This window comes from Asterias rubens, chromosome 11 (genome assembly GCF_902459465.1).
Source record: "Asterias rubens chromosome 11, eAstRub1.3, whole genome shotgun sequence".
Taxonomy (NCBI): domain Eukaryota; kingdom Metazoa; phylum Echinodermata; class Asteroidea; order Forcipulatida; family Asteriidae; genus Asterias; species Asterias rubens.
Window position 1 is genome coordinate 3522493 of NC_047072.1, and position 17624 is coordinate 3540116.

Consider the following 17624-nt stretch of genomic DNA (forward strand, 5'->3'; position numbering starts at 1 on the left):
CTTGAGTACTTGCTTTGCACTTCATTTGAGAGGGGGGGGGGTGTGTGCAGGTTGCGTACTGGTAACAATTTGTTTTTAATTATTGACACCCCCAATCTTGAAGTTTACACACGTAAGTGTATGGGTAAAATCGAACAATATTCTTTAACCACAATGCAAATTTAAAATCTCTTTAATTGTTGCGGTACCCACAGCTTGAACATACACCCATGTAGGATTTGAGCTGCCTCTAGCTACCCGGTAATTTTGGTGGAAATCTGTTCTACATGTAGAATGGCAAAGGTCATGGGTTTGATTCGACCTGAGTTATATCATATGCCTGCAAATTTGTTCACAACAAGGTGTACATGTACATGTACATGTACATGTACATGTACATGTATGTGTAAAGCCCAAACAATGGGAAACTTTTTTCGTTTTGGATACATTTGTGTAGGTCTTGGGATCCCTCAGAAGCCCAATCGTGTTGAGCTCCGTCAGGCAAAACTGTCAAGGTCATTATGGCCAAAAAAAAAAAAAAACTGTTGTCAAAGCCCTCCGCATTTCAACACCAAACTTGGTGTTTGGATTGGTCTTGCAGCATTTGTGTTATCAAACGTCCTTTTCTTATCTTTTTCAATAAATTAAGGTGACCATATCCCATTGAGTATGACCACAGATACACTAGGCAGAAGAGCATTATAAATGATGTCTCCTTGGGTCTCATTGAGTATGACCACAGATACACTAGGCAGAAGAGCATTATAAATGATGTCTCCTTGGGTCTCATTGAGTATGACCACAGACACACTAGGCAGAAGAGCATTATAAATGATGTCTCCTTGGGTCTCATTGAGTATGACCACAGATACACTAGGCAGAAGAGCATTATAAATGATGTCTCCTTGGGTCTCATTGAGTATGACCACAGACACACTAGGCAGAAGAGTATTATAAATGAATTCTCCTTGGGTCCCATTGAGTATGACCACAGATACACTAGGCAGAAGAGCATTATAAATGATGTCTCCTTGGGTCTCATTGAGTATGACCACAGACACACTAGGCAGAAGAGCATTATAAATGTTGTCTCCTTGGGTCCCATTGAGTATGACCACAGACACACTAGGCAGAAGAGCATTATAAATGATGTCTCCTTGGGTCTCATTGAGTATGACCACAGATACACTAGGCAGAAGAGCATTATAAATGATGTCTCCTTGGGTCTCATTGAGTATGACCACAGATACACTAGGCAGAAGAGCATTATAAATGATGTCTCCTTGGGTCTCATTGAGTATGACCACAGTTACACTAGGCAGAAGAGCATTATAAATGATGTCTCCTTGGGTCTCATTGAGTATGACCACAGATACACTAGGCAGAAGAGCATTATAAATGATGTCTCCTTGGGTCTCATTGAGTATTAGCACAGATACACTAGGCAGAAGAGCATTATAAATGATGTCTCCTTGGGTCTCATTGAGTATGACCACAGACACACTAGGCAGAAGAGCATTATAAATGATGTCTCCTTGGGCCTCATTGAGTATGACCACAGACACACTAGGCAGAAGAGCATTATAAATGGTGTCTCCTTGGGTCTCATTGAGTATGACCACAGATACACTAGGCAGAAGAGCATTATTAATGTTGTCTCCGTGGGTCTCATTGAGTATGACCACAGACACACTAGGCAGAAGAGCATTATAAATGATGTCTCCTTGGGTCTCATTGAGTATGACCACAGACACACTAGGCAGAAGAGAATTATAAATGATGTCTCCTTGGGTCTCATTGAGTATGACCACAGATACACTAGGCAGAAGAACATTATAAATGATGTCTCCTTGGGTCTCATTGAGTATGACCACAGATACACTAGGCAGAAGAGCATTATAAATGATGTCTGCTTGGGTCTCATTGAGTATGACCACAGATACACTAGGCAGAAGAGCATTATAAATGATGTCTCCTTGGGTCTCATTGAGTATGACCACAGACACACTAGGCAGAAGAGCATTATAAATGATGTCTCCTTGGGTCTCATTGAGTATGACCACAGATACACTAGGCAGAAGAGCATTATAAATGATGTCTCCTTGGGTCTCATTGAGTATGACCACAGACACACTAGGCAGAAGAGCATTATAAATGATGTCTCCTTGGGTCTCATTGAGTATGACCACAGATACACTAGGCAGAAGAGCATTATAAATGATGTCTCCTTGGGTCTCATTGAGTATGACCACAGACACACTAGGCAGAAGAGCATTATAAATGATGTCTCCTTGGGTCTCATTGAGTATGACCACAGATACACTAGGCAGAAGAGCATTATAAATGATGTCTCCTTGGGTCTCATTGAGTATGACCACAGACACACTAGGCAGAAGAGCATTATAAATGATGTCTCCTTGGGTCTCATTGAGTATGACCACAGATACACTACGCAGAAGAGCATTATAAATGATGTCTCCTTGGGTCTCATTGAGTATGACCACAGACACACTAGGCAGAAGAGCATCATAAATGATGTCTCCTTGGGTCCCATTGAGTATGACCACAGACACACTAGGCAGAAGAGCATCATTAATGATGTTTCCTTGGGTCCCATTGAGTATGACCACAGACACACTAGGCAGAAGAGCATTATAAATGATGTCTCCTTGGGTCCCATTGAGTATGACCACAGCCACACTAGGCAGAAGAGCATTATAAATGATGTCTCCTTGGGTCCCATTGAGTATGACCACAGATACACTAGGCAGAAGAGCATTATAAATAATGTCTCCTTGGGTCTCATTGAGTATGACCACAGACACACTAGGCAGAAGAGCATTATAAATGATGTCTCCTTGGGTCTCATTGAGTATGACCACAGATACACTAGGCAGAAGAGCATTATAAATGATGTCTCCTTGGGTCTCATTGAGTATGACCACAGACACACTAGGCAGAAGAGCATTATAAATGATGTCTCCTTGGGTCTCATTGAGTATGACCACAGATACACTAGGCAGAAGAGCATTATAAATGATGTCTCCTTGGGTCCCATTGAGTATGACCACAGATACACTAGGCAGAAGAGCATTATAAATGATGTCTCCTTGGGTCTCATTGAGTATGACCACAGATACACTAGGCAGAAGAGCATTATAAATGATGTCTCCTTGGGTCTCATTGAGTATGACCACAGATACACTAGGCAGAAGAGCATTATAAATGATGTCTCCTTGGGTCTCATTGAGTATGACCACAGACACACTAGGCAGAAGAGCATTATAAATGATGTCTCCTTGGGTCTCATTGAGTATGACCACAGATACACTAGGCAGAAGAGCATTATAAATGATGTCTCCTTGGGTCTCATTGAGTATGACCACAGATACACTAGGCAGAAGAGCATTATAAATGATGTCTCCTTGGGTCCCATTGAGTATGACCACAGACACACTAGGCAGAAGAGCATTATAAATTATGTCTCCTTGGGTCTCATTGAGTATGACCACAGACACACTAGGCAGAAGAGCATTATAAATGATGTCTCCTTGGGTCTCATTGAGTATGACCACAGATACACTAGGCAGAAGAGCATTATAAATGATGTCTCCTTGGGTCTCATTGAGTATGACCACAGATACACTAGGCAGAAGAGCATTATAAATGATGTCTCCTTGGGTCTCATTGAGTATGACCACAGATACACTAGGCAGAAGAGCATTATAAATGATGTCTCCTTGGGTCTCATTGAGTATGACCACAGACACACTAGGCAGAAGAGCATCATAAATGATGTCTCCTTGGGTCCCATTGAGTATGACCACAGACACACTAGGCAGAAGAGCATCATTAATGATGTTTCCTTGGGTCCCATTGAGTATGACCACAGACACACTAGGCAGAAGAGCATTATAAATGATGTCTCCTTGGGTCCCATTGAGTATGACCACAGCCACACTAGGCAGAAGAGCATTATAAATGATGTCTCCTTGGGTCCCATTGAGTATGACCACAGATACACTAGGCAGAAGAGCATTATAAATAATGTCTCCTTGGGTCTCATTGAGTATGACCACAGACACACTAGGCAGAAGAGCATTATAAATGATGTCTCCTTGGGTCTCATTGAGTATGACCACAGATACACTAGGCAGAAGAGCATTATAAATGATGTCTCCTTGGGTCTCATTGAGTATGACCACAGACACACTAGGCAGAAGAGCATTATAAATGATGTCTCCTTGGGTCCCATTGAGTATGACCAAAGATACACTAGGCAGAAGAGCATTATAAATGATGTCTCCTTGGGTCCCATTGAGTATGACCACAGATACACTAGGCAGAAGAGCATTATAAATGATGTCTCCTTGGGTCTCATTGAGTATGACCACAGATACACTAGGCAGAAGAGCATTATAAATGATGTCTCCTTGGGTCTCATTGAGTATGACCACAGACACACTAGGCAGAAGAGCATTATAAATGATGTCTCCTTGGGTCCCATTGAGTATGACCAAAGATACACTAGGCAGAAGAGCATTATAAATGATGTCTCCTTGGGTCCCATTGAGTATGACCACAGATACACTAGGCAGAAGAGCATTATAAATGATGTCTCCTTGGGTCTCATTGAGTATGACCACAGATACACTAGGCAGAAGAGCATTATAAATGATGTCTCCTTGGGTCTCATTGAGTATGACCACAGACACACTAGGCAGAAGAGCATTATAAATGATGTCTCCTTGGGTCCCATTGAGTATGACCACAGATACACTAGGCAGAAGAGCATTATAAATGATGTCTCCTTGGGTCCCATTGAGTATGACCACAGATACACTAGGCAGAAGAGCATTATAAATGATGTCTCCTTGGGTCTCATTGAGTATGACCACAGATACACTAGGCAGAAGAGCATCATAAATTATGTATCCAATGGTTCAAAGCCTTAAGCCCAGTTCATACTTCCTGCCAATGTAAATTTTGACATTCATTACAAATTTGTTAAGACAATATTTGACTTACATTCTGATCATGTTTTCCGAATCTTGTGATTCCTTTGGCCCATTTTCCTGTGTTGCGGTGCTTCAGGGTCAAACGTTCCTACATTTAATAGAAAATATAAGCAATTGAAATAGAGGAAGGTCTAGAGGAAGGTCAAGTAAACTGAAGGTTGATTATTGAATGATCGGCTTGCTCTGCTTGTATTCTACACTTGTTCCTTTACAGCATGTTCAAAGTTGTGCTGTTACAATATCACTCATATGCATGTACATTTAATACATGTACATGTACTCATGCAGTAGCATTAGCTTCACGGAAAATATTTCAATTTACAAAGTATATCTTATACTTTTAATAAACATGCTTATACATGTAGGAAGCTTAAAACATTGTAGTTGATGCGAACGTGAGGCGCAAAGCCACTACAGAGTTGGGCAATGGATTTTTTACTTCTAGATAACGCAATTCCAGGCTTCTTTCCCTCATTTTTCAGCAAGTAATAAAGTTCAGGAACAAAAAAATCAGTGGAAAAAACGGGAAAAGAAAAAAGGAACAAATTGGTATGGCCATGGTCCCAGAGGGAAGATGCATTTTCAATGCAAGGACGTACAAATGTAAAGTAGGCGGCTTCTTTCAGTTTGCTAGTGCAATGACCTACCAAGAAAGCCATGGATGGATTTAGCCCCTGGTGATGGAGTCTAAATGGTTGTAAAAGTTATGGCGCGCATCCAGATGAACCCCAAGGTGACTTTTATTTTTTATTCATTTATGTATTTTTTAATTGTTATTAGAATGGCGTTGAATATGAAAAACGGTACATCGGCGCAGTATGGGTTAGAGTAGCAGCTTGGCCCACAAGCGAAGTGAAGGTCATGAAATTACATATTGTTTCTATTTGTATCATCTAGCCATGTTGCTCTATTTTTAATGTCGTTAAATAAAATAAAAAATGGTCTGCTATTATGTATATATATTGCTCAGATATTTATTGACCTTTCACTTGTTTTTCTTATTATAAACTTTTTATAACCTTTCCCATTCTTGTCTAATGACTAGTGGTTGCATATAGAATGCTTCAAATGTAGCGGGGTACAGTGTAGGTTTACAAAAGACTGTGCAAGTCTTGCGCTCTCCGGAGCGGGAAAACACCACAAACGAAATCAAATCTTTGCTTTGAATTATTCTTTATGCCGAATCTGAACAACAACAAAATTCATTACAGCTTGTTTAAATTAGTTTTAGCCTTTAAAACAAATATACAAATAATAGGGTTTTAGTTTTTGAATAGACTTAAGTAAAACTCTGAGACTAGAATGTTTATTTGATCTTAAATTTGTCGAAACCCCTGTTGTAAATCTACGCCCGAATGTGAAACTAATAAAAGCTGGTTTATACATGAACGCACGATGGTCGCGAGGGCGTTAGATTAGCGCGTGACGCAGTTTAAAGAGGAAACCAACGCCTAGGCAACCAATGAAAAGGCTTTCCATTCCGCAACACCAAAACAAGCTTCTGCTTAAATTTCGGATCGGAGGATGGGCACAAATTCTTAATTTGTTTCAAGTAACTTGACCTGAGGTCAAGTTTAAATATCTCTTTTTCTCCGCTATTTTGTTGAATTTATTTTTACTTTTAAAATACATGAATGTTGTTAATTAGTATAACATATGTAATTTTTATGGTCATAAGTCAAGTTAAACTAAAATAATGGCAGAAACAAAATCTCCCCAACGTAAAAGTCCATAAGGTTGGGCCCACAATGGTCCCGGAAGTTCAATTTCTCGTGTAAGTTTAAGACAAATCTTAGTGCTTTGTGAAATCGCACACTTGCCCGTCTTTTTCCCCAGCTTCTCATTGTTTGTTAATCCCACACATGTTTCCCAGTTTCGCGCGGGTCCTGCTAGTGGTTCTTTCCCTGTCCTGTTTATTACATGTTTCTTTGATTTTTGTTTGCGTTCATTTTATAATTTTCTTGTCCTGTATCGTTTAAGACTTCGTGTTCTTTTTTCCTTTTTCCCGCATTATATCCCCAGCTCTTTAATTTCTTCCCTGTATTTTTTTTTGCCCTTCCCCCTGTCCAACCACCCCTGTCCCTGTCCCACTTGCGCTAAGCAAGTTAATGGATGGTTGCGCTACTGTGACATCACAAAAGCAGTCATGCCAACCTCTGGGATCACAAAACTGTGTATTCTAAAACCCCAAAACCTGCATTTTTCATTAAAAAACCTGTATTTTAAATAAAACGTGCGTAAACGAGAACGAGACAGGCAAAATAGAGAAGGTGCAACATCTTTTTGAAAACAATTCCCAAAAGTTTTTTGTTCGTTCACTTAACGATCTATACTATAAAAGGGCATTTCTGAAAACAGCACCCTCCGTTGTTCAATGGGTTGTGTTGGACTGGTTCCTTGTGAAATCGGGTTGTTGGATAAACTGGCTTGTGATTAGATTATGCGACGTAAGTTTGCGCTGGTGCATAGCATGCATGCAATGAGACGGGAAATCGATCTGTCTGTCTGTTGCACTCGAAGTGGTGAACATTCAATTCGGACATTCAATACCACCAAGATCAGGCTGCTGGATGAATAGAGAAATAGAGTTCACTGGATAATAAATGAAGGCCATAAGTAGTCGGCCAAAAACGAGTATTTGTGTCAATAAAAAAAATATTGAAATTGGGTTAGAAAAAGGGGACGACGACCAACGGGAAGAAACAGATATTTTTGCGGTGGTTGTGCAAAAACCTGTACACCCGTATTTTTTACAAAAACCTGTACGAAATAATACAAGAAAAACATACTAGTTGGCATGTCTGCAAAGGGTGCCTGACGGGTATGAAACAACGCAGACCCCCTGACAACCCAAGGGTAGCCTCTCCCCCAAAGTTACTGCACACTCAAGCTTGACTGTTACATCATTAACAGTGCCTGACAGGTCACATAGGTACCCCAAAGTTTACCCCAAGAAGCATCATGTCACCAGGGTGCGGGCAACACTTGATGTGAAAACATGGCGGCACGCACATCCAAGATGGCAATTTCAGGATCATTGTAGTATAGATGTGCAATGATTTGAAATTGAATAGTGTGGTTTAACTATTCCGCCTTTTTTTTATTACCAATATGCAATATTTGAAGTGTCCAACTAATTGCTGCTCAGATTTGTATTGACCCGTCACTTGTTTTTCTTTATCATAACCTTTTTCATTCTTGTCTAATGATTAGTGGTTTATTGCCACACAATGTATTTGGGTTAGTTTATTTTTAATGTGCAATGTTTTTAAATGTACAAGTGTTCTTAACTATATTCCACCTATTTTTTATCACAAATTTGCAATATTTGAAATGTAAAATTGTGGCTAAATTAATAGAGTTGTACTCAGCCTTCCTTTTAATATAATTTCTTCTTTTTTTGTACATGTAAAACTGCTGTAATTCAGCCTTGTGTGCTGCGAGGACAGTTTTTCATCGAACCATTTTACCTCTTTCAACGTATCTACATGTATCTATCTATTTAGGGGACATGAAGACTAGATGGGAATGTGTTTATTAACATGAGAACGGGTTGGGAATGTGTTTATTTATGGGAATAGGGGACAGGAATGTGTTTAATAACGTGAAAATGGTTTGGGAATGTGTTTATTAACGTGAAAACGGTTTGGGAATGTGTTTATTAACGTGAAAACAGGAAGGGAATGTGTTTATTAATGGGAATAGGGGATGGGAATGTGTTTATAAACGTGAAAACGGTTTTCGAATGTGTTTATTTATGGGAATAGGGGACAGGAATGCGTTTATTACTAAGAAAATGGTTTGGGAATGTGTTTATTAACGTGAAAACGGTTTGGGAATGTGTTTATTAACGTGAAAACAGGAAGGGAATATGTTTATTTATGGGAATAGGGGACGAGAATGAGTTTATTAACGTGAAAACGGTTTGGGAAGGTGTTTATTTAAGGGAATAGGGGACGAGAATGTGTTTATTAACGTGAAAACGGTTTGGGAATGTGTTTATTTAAGGGAATAGGGGGCGGGAATGTGTTTATTAACAAAAGAATGCGTTAGGAATGTGTTTATTTATGGAAATAGGGGACAGGAATGTGTTTATTAACGTGAAAACGGGATGGGAATGTGTTTGATTATGGGAATAGGGGTTGGGAATGTGTTTATTAATGTAAAAACGGGATGGGAATGTGTTTATGGGAATAGGGGACAGGAATGTGTTTAGTAATATACGGGAAGATTGGACAGGAAGATGGGACAGGAATGGTTTATTTTTGGGAAGATGGGGCAGACATTTTTTTAATTACGGGAAAATGTGACAGGAATAAGGGCTGATAGTCTGTTTATTTATGGAAAGACAGGTCGGGAATGCGTTGAATTACAGGAAGATGGGACGTAAATGTTTTTGTTTGTGGGACAACAGGACAGCAACATGCAACTTTCCCCGGAATTTTCCCTGTTTACCTGTCCTGACAAAAAAAGTGGACAGTACTGGCCATTATCAAAACGCACAGAGGGGGAAAAAGTGGAACCCCCCAGAAAATAAAAAGTTACGGATTTCCTTGAAAATGCCTGAAGGAGTGACAGGGCCTTGGACATGCATCAAGGACCAATCACCCTAACTGATTAAACTGCCTGATTGCAAGGAGTGAAATGGCCTTGGACCTGCATCAAGGACCAATCATCCTTACTGATCAAACTGCCTGATTGCAAGGAGTGACATGGCCTTGGACATGCATCAAGGACCAACCACCCTTACTGATTAAACTGCCTGATTGCAAGGAGTGACATGGCCTTGGACATGCATCAAGGACCAATCACCCTTACTGATTAAACTGCCTGATTGCAAGGAGTGACATGGCCTTGGACATGCATCAAGGACCAATCATCCTTACTTATTAAACTGCCTGATTGCAAGGAGTGACATGGCCTTGGACATGCATCAAGGAACAATCACCCTTACTGATTAAACTGCCTGATTGCAAGGAGTGACATGGCCTTAGACATGCATCAAGGACCAATCATCCTTACTGATTAAACTGCCTGATTGCAAGGAGTGACATGGCCTTAGACATGCATCAAGGAAAAATCACCCTTACTGATTAAACTGCCTGATTGCAAGGAGTGAAATGGCCTTGGACATGCATCAAGGACCAATCATCCTTACTGATTAAACTGCCTGATTGCAAGGAGTGACATGGCCTTGGACATGCATCAAGGACCAATCACCCTTACTGATTAAACTGCCTGATTGCAAGGAGTGAAATGGCCTTGGACATGCATCAAGGACCAATCATCCTTACTGATTAAACTGCCTGATTGCAAGGAGTGACATGGCCTTGGACATGCATCAAGGACCAATCACCCTTACTGATTAAACTGCCTGATTGCAAGGAGTGACATGGCCTTGGACATGCATCAAGGACCAATCATCCTTACTGATTAAACTGCCTGATTGCAAGGAGTGACAGGGCCTTGGACATGCATCAAGGACCAATCTCCCTTACCTTTTAAACACCCCCACATGAGGAATAGGAATAGCGAAGCTGTCTGAGGTATTTAGTTTATTTTATTTATTTTGTGTAGTTTATTAGTCACCTTAGCTCTTTCTTTGTCCAGATGCAAAAGCAGTGTGCTGGCTTGTTCAGGATCATCTTGAAGCCTTTCATTTAATTGATCACCCTCTACTTTAGCTTTGCTCTTTCGTTGAATACGGTGATACCTTCAAAAACAATCAAGATGTCTTGTAAATATGTTGTAAATTTGTATATGATTGGAAGCAAACTTAAAAGGAAAGTACAATATTGGTAATTGTCAAAGACCAGTCTTCTCACTTGGTATATCCCAACATATAAGCATAAAATAACAAGCCAGTGAAAATTGGAGCTAAATTGGTCATCGAAGTTGTGAGAAAATGATGAGAGAAAGAACACCCTCGTTGGACGAATTTGTGTGCATATAGATAGGAATAATTGACTTCTAGCTACGGTACAGCCCTACGGTACAGCCCTTTAGTTGCCATCGAGGCACGGACGAGCAAGACCGGACGAGCGAGACCGGCAACGTGTGCCCCTGCTCGCTACACGCGAGGGAAGCTCGCTCGTTTGTCAGTCAAACGAGGGCGCCTCTCGAGACAAGGGATCCCATGTTCAGTTGGGAAGCAGCTATACGAGACAAACGAGCGAGGACCCGCGAAACTATCGAGTACCCACGAAACGAAACGAGCGCTGCACAATGCAAGGACATTTATATACATTATATACAACACACAGTGCACAGATGCATAGGCATCTTGTATATCTCATGCATGCTGAGATATACAGAGTCCAAAGTCCAACCAGACAGCACGTTGTGATTGGCTGCCGATATATCCATATTCATAAAAGCTTGTCCCGTGCACAAAACACACAGTACTGTATGCATGTACAGGCATGTACACTTCTATGTACAGAGACGGCACACTGCATGCACTACGGACGTACTGCTGCCGGCCAAATCAAAGACTTGTATAAATGCATGGAGAATAGGTGCTCGGTGGCACGATGTCTGATTGACTTGGTGGGTATTCTGGTATTAATTTTTCGTTAAAAATAGATCGGCTCCAATGGTGTGTGTGAGCTCCGGACCGATGTCTGATTAACTTGGTTATTTTCAGTTAAAATAGATCGGCTAAATTGTGTGTGTGTGAGCTCGGGAAGGGCGGCTTATATTTCATATAGAGTGGAACCGGGTATGTCTCAGAACCGAGCTTTTTTTTTTAACCGGAACCAAGCCCCAAATTTCTGGAACCGCCCAAGCTTAGTTTCCATATACAACAGTTTTGTCTATACTCCTTGCCGTTTTGGGACTTTTGAGTATTTGGGGGAAAAAAAATTAAGGAGAAGACGTCAGTTCGAACTGAATTTTTTCAATAATATTGCTGTTGTGGGACGATAAGCAGTTGGCTTTAATTTTATTTCAACAGTAAGAATGTCCGTACTCCGTCTTCAATAAGTTGCCGCTTTGAGACATTGATACAAAATTTTTAAAGGGTAAGGAGGTCCTAACTCTGTAATTGCCGTATGAGACGTTCAAGTATTGGAGAAAACAATAATGTTGTTTATTAATTTAGTAAGAATGTCAAAACGAACTCCCATGTTTAATAATAATCGCCGTTGTGGGACATTTTCATGTACCAAAATTGTTGTTATTGTGAAAATGTCGTTACTCCGTCGTCGTGAATAACAAATTGCCGTTTTGGGACTTTTGAGTATTTGGGGGAGGACGTCAGTTCGAACTGAATGTTTTCAATAATATTGCTGTTGTGGGACGAAAGCAGTTGGCTTTAATTTTATTTCAACAGTAAGAGTTTCCGTACTCCGTCTTCAATAAGTTTCCCTTTTGAGACATTGGTAACAATTGTTTTAAAGGGGTAAGAAGGTCCGAACTCCGTCTGTAATTGCTGTATGAGATGTTCGAGTATTGGAGAAAAAAATAATGTTGTTTATTAGTTAGTAGATTGCATCCGTTGTGGGACATTTCCATGTACAAACTTTTTTTAACTGTAAAAAGGTCAATACTCCGCTGCGAATAACAATGCTGTTTTGGCACTTTTGAGTTTTGGGGAACATTTTTTTAAGGGGAAGATGTCAGTCCGAACTGAATTTTTTCAATAATATTGCGGTTGTGGACACTAATAGTTGGCTTTACTTTTATTCCAACAGTAAAAAAAAGTCCATACTCCATCTTTTAATAAGTTGCCGTTTTGAGATATTGATAAAACATTTCTTTTGAAGGGTAAAGAGGTCCCAACTCCGTCTGTAATTGCCGTATGAGACGTTCGAGTGTTGGAGAAAAAAATAATGTAGTTTATTGATTAGTAGAATATCCGACGAGCTATGTTTTAATAATAATCGCCGTTGTGGGACATCTCCAAGTACAGTGTTTTAATTGTAAACAGGTCAATACTCCGCCGTGAATAACAATGCTCTTTTGGGGAAGACGTCAGTTCGAACTGAATGTTTTCAAATGCGAATGTGGGACATTTACAGTTGGCTTTACTTTTATTTCAACAGTAACAATGTCCGTACTCTGTCTTTAATAAGTTGCCGTTTTGAGGTATTGATAACAGTCAATTTTTTTTGAAGGGTTAATAAGGTCCGAACTCTGTCTGTTATTGCCGTATGAGATGTTCGAGTATTGGAGAGAAAAAATAATGTTGTTTATTAAAGCCATTGGACCCTTTCGGTAAACAGTGTTGCCCAAGGCCCACACTTTGTGTACCACAACTTCTATATCAAATAACAAACCTGTGAAAATTTAGGCTCAATTGGTCATCGGAGTCGGGAGAAAACAACGGAAAAACCCACCCTTGTTTCCGCGCGTTTCGCCGTGTCATGATATGTCTTTAAAATAAATCCGCAATTCTCGTTAACGAGAATTTATATTGTTTTGCTGTTTTCTCAAAAAGTAAAGCATTTCATGAAATAATATTTCAAGAGAAGTCTTTCACCATTGCCTTCTGTAAACCCTGTAAGTTATTTGTAAATCTGTGAACTTTTTTTTTTTTTCTGAACCGAAAGGGTCCAATGGCTTTAAGAATGTCAAAACGAACTCCCATGTTTTTAATAATAATCGTCGTTGTGGGACATTTCCATACACAAAAATTGTTTTAATTGTAAACTATTGAGTATTTGAGAACAATTTTTTGTAAGGGTAAGAAGTTCCGAACTCCTCCTTTTGATAATATTGCCGTTATGGGACCTTTGCAAATTGGAAAAACTATTGTAAAAGTGTAGAATGTCCGAAGTTGTTATTGTTACAATAATATATTATTGCCGTTGTGGGATATTTTTTTATAATGTTCACTCCGTTACAAAGTTGTAACTTGGAACAAGGGATATTTTGCAAGGCAGTCACTATCACTCAGGAACCTACATGTTTTTTAGAATTACATTCAGCATAGAAGATGAGAAGTTTCCACATCAGTATTTGTAAGTAATATTATGCTTCTCTCAATGATGGCTCATTGAAAACGGATCCGTATATGACAATAAACGTTGATGTTGCTGGGAATGCTGGCAACCAGTAAAGGCTAGTGTATCATTACAACACCAGATAAGACCCACAGCAAGTGCATCACAGACAATGCACACCAGGAGGTGTTTGAATAAAGCGTGCCGGGGGGGGGGGGGGCCCCATTGTTTAAATTGTTTGAGATCACCACTTGGCTTTGGGACCAGTCAGCTAAACCACAAAGAGGTGCAAATGCAGCTTTGTTGGTGGGAAGGAGTTTATTTATATTAAAAATAGAGCGTAGTGATGAGCGAGCGCAGCGTTTTCACCAACTGAACGATTTTAGTGGGTGCAACGAAGTGTTATAAAGTACTATTGTTGTATCTGTTAACAAACACCAGGCCTCTAATTACGAAACACATTTCAAGGCACTACCACTTTGGCCTTGGAGTAAGCTAAATTTCGGGGGCACTAGATAGTAGTACCATACTGCCAAAAATGAATTTAAAAGAAAAGGGCACGAAACTATAAGCCAGCAGATGTCAATGAACTTTCCTCGTTCAGTCACAAAACCACAAAAGACACCACACATGGCGGCTGGTCTTCTGAGTGAAACAAATGTATAACAAACTGCAGAGGATTAAGATAAGAGGTATTTGTATCTGATCTGTTGGTGTGTCAATCATTCTCCCAGCATCTGGGTATAGGCCTACGTGTTTTTTGTGGATAGAGGTAGTGATTCATTTCGTGGAAATAGGTTTTGTTCTCAATTAATGTCAATTTTTGAAAGGGTTTTCTTTTCATTTTTTATTGTTGTTTGCATTTGAACCATAGGTCCATTCGGTTCGTATGTTGTTTGCAACAGCAAAAATGCCCGACTGGATCGGCACCTAAAGGTGTGGCTATACAATTCAAAACTTTCTTTGTAAATTGTTTTCCGCCATGCAGAAAAATGATGAGGACAAATGTTACAATCTATCTAAATCACTCAGCTGAGAATCTTGCTTTAGGTAACCATAGGGATGGCATCGATCTCGCAATTTCATCAGTTACTACTGTAAACTAACCAGAGGTACACATATAGGGGTAGTTCGTTCAAACATTTGTTTACACAAAAATAATTTAAAAATCATTGTTTTCCTCGTGGAGCGCAGTCTTGTGATTTGCACAATTGCGCTCTAATACCGAGCAGTTCTTAAACAATTGTATGCGCAATTGTGAGATCCAAAGAATGCGCTACATGAGTATCGCCACACAAAAATATTGTTTGCTGAACATCTGGTTGGAGAAATGTATCGAACACACTGTCATGCGGCCCGTTCTCGCTGCGATACGGCAATAAATCTTTGCGGCGATAGGAGGGATAGGCCATCATAGACCGTCTACTGAAAGTATAACCATAAAAAAGAAAATTAAATATAACCAATTAGATGTGCCGCAATTGTAACTACTGTACTGCAATTGTAACTTGGCAACTTTTCCCAAAAACCCTTTTCCCCACACAACGGCTATTTTCCCCCAAAAAACTCGAACGTTACACAGCGGAAATTTATTGAACAGACGGGTCAGACATTCTTATATTTAGACTCTTTTTGTTTCTCTCCAATACATGTACCGGTACTTGAATGTTACAAAACGGCAATTTATTATACAGACGGTGTTTGGACAATCTTAACATTTAAACAAAAATGTTTTCCAATACTCGAACGTCTCAAACGGGGCAATTTAGTTCCGATTGTTTTTACCACAAACAGTGGCAACTTTTCCCCAAAACTTTTTACCCAAAACAACGGCAATTTTCCCCCAAAACTCGAACGTTACACAAAGGAAATTTATTAAACAGACGGGTCGGACATTCTTATATTTATAAAAAAAAATCACCAATATACTCAAATGTTACAAAACGGCAATTTATTAAACAGTCGTAGTTTGGACAATCTTAACATTTAAACATTTTTGCCCAAAACTCGGCAACTTTTCCCCAAAACTTTTTTTTCCCCAAACAATGGCAATTTCCCCCCAAAGCTCGAACATTAAACCACAGCAATTTATTAGACATAACAGACGGGTTGGACGTTCTTATATTTAAACAATTTTTTTTCCAATACTCGAATGTATAAAAGCGGCAATTTATTATACAGACGGAGTTTGGACAACCTTGTTATTTAAACAAAAATGTTTTCCAATACTCAAACGTCAATTTATTAAACAGACTGAGTTTGGACAATATTATCAGTTAAATAAAAACAATTTCCATTACTCGAACGTCTCAAACGGGGCATTTTATTCAGAAGTTTTATTTTTGTTCCCCAAACAGTCGCAACTTTTCCCAAAAACTTGTTTTCCCAATCAACGGCAATTTTTCCCCAAAACTTTAATGTTACACAACGGCAATTTATAAAACAGACGGAGTGTGGACAATCTTACCATTTAAAAATTTTCCCCAAAAACTCAACAACTTTTCCCCAAAACCCTTTCCCCAAACAATGGCAATTTTCCCCAAAAACTTGGACATTACACAACGAAACATTTATTAAACAGACGGGTCAGACATTCTTATAATTTAGACTTTTTTTTTCCAATACTCGAATGTTACAAAACGGCAATTTATTATACGGACAGAGTTTGGACAGTCTTAACATTTACACAAAAATGTTTTCCAATACTCGAACGTCAATTTATTAAACAGACGGAATTTGGATAATCTTAACATTTAAATAAAAACGTTTTCAATTACTCGAACGTCACAAACCGGCAATTTATTGAACACTCAGACGGGTCTGAAATTCTTAAAATTTAAACAAAAATGTTTTCCAGTATTCGAACGTCTCGAACGGCAATTTATTAAACAGACGGTTGGCTAATCTTACCATTTAAACATTTTCCCCAAAAACTTGAACGTTACACCAACGGCAAATGATTACACACACGGGTCGGACATTCTTAATATTTACCAGTAAGCAATTTTTTTCCAGTACTCGAATGTTACAAAACGGCAATTTTTTTGTTCAATACTCAAACGTCTCAAAACAGCAATTTATTAAACAGACGGGTCCGGACATTCTTTACAATTTTCAACTAAAATGTTTTCCAATACTCGAACGTCTTAAATGGGGCAATTTATTCAACGTTTGGACAATCTTCCCAATTAAACATTTTTCCCCAATACTCCAACTGATACACAACGGCAATTTATTAAACAGACGGGTCGGACATTCTTAACATTTTAAAAACGATTTTTTTTCCTTCTTACACTCGAACGTCTCACTATGGTAATTTATTTAACAGTCGGGTCGGACATTCTTAATATTTAAACAATAATGTTTTACAATACTGGAACGTTACAGATGGAGTTTTGGCAATCTTGCCGTTTAAAACGATTTTTTTTCCAGAAATAAAACGTCTCAAAATGGCAATTTATTAAACAGACCGGTCAGACATTCTTACATTTAAACAATTTGTTTTCCAATACTCGAATGTTACAAAACAACAATTTATTAAACAGAGAGAGAGTTTGGACAATCTTACCATTTAAAAAAACAACTTGTTCAACACTCGAACGTCCGGGCATTCTTTTCCTATACTCAAACTTACAAAATGGCACTATTTATCAAACAGACGGAGTTTGGACAATCTTACCAT

The 17624-nt window shown here is 39.2% G+C and overlaps 1 protein-coding gene across 3 annotated transcripts in view; it reads right to left on the bottom strand.

Annotated features, from left to right (window-relative positions):
• LOC117296547 (U3 small nucleolar RNA-associated protein 14 homolog A-like) overlaps nucleotides 1-17624 on the bottom strand; it is a 47431-nt gene that overhangs the window by 6959 nt on the left and 22848 nt on the right. For all 3 annotated transcript variants that reach the window (XM_033779526.1, XM_033779527.1, XM_033779525.1), the window contains exons 9-10: nucleotides 10587-10710; nucleotides 5008-5085 (exon numbers count right to left, since the gene is read on the bottom strand). In XM_033779526.1, coding sequence (XP_033635417.1) covers nucleotides 5008-5085; nucleotides 10587-10710 — 202 coding nt within the window. The remainder of the gene's footprint in view (nucleotides 1-5007; nucleotides 5086-10586; nucleotides 10711-17624) is intronic.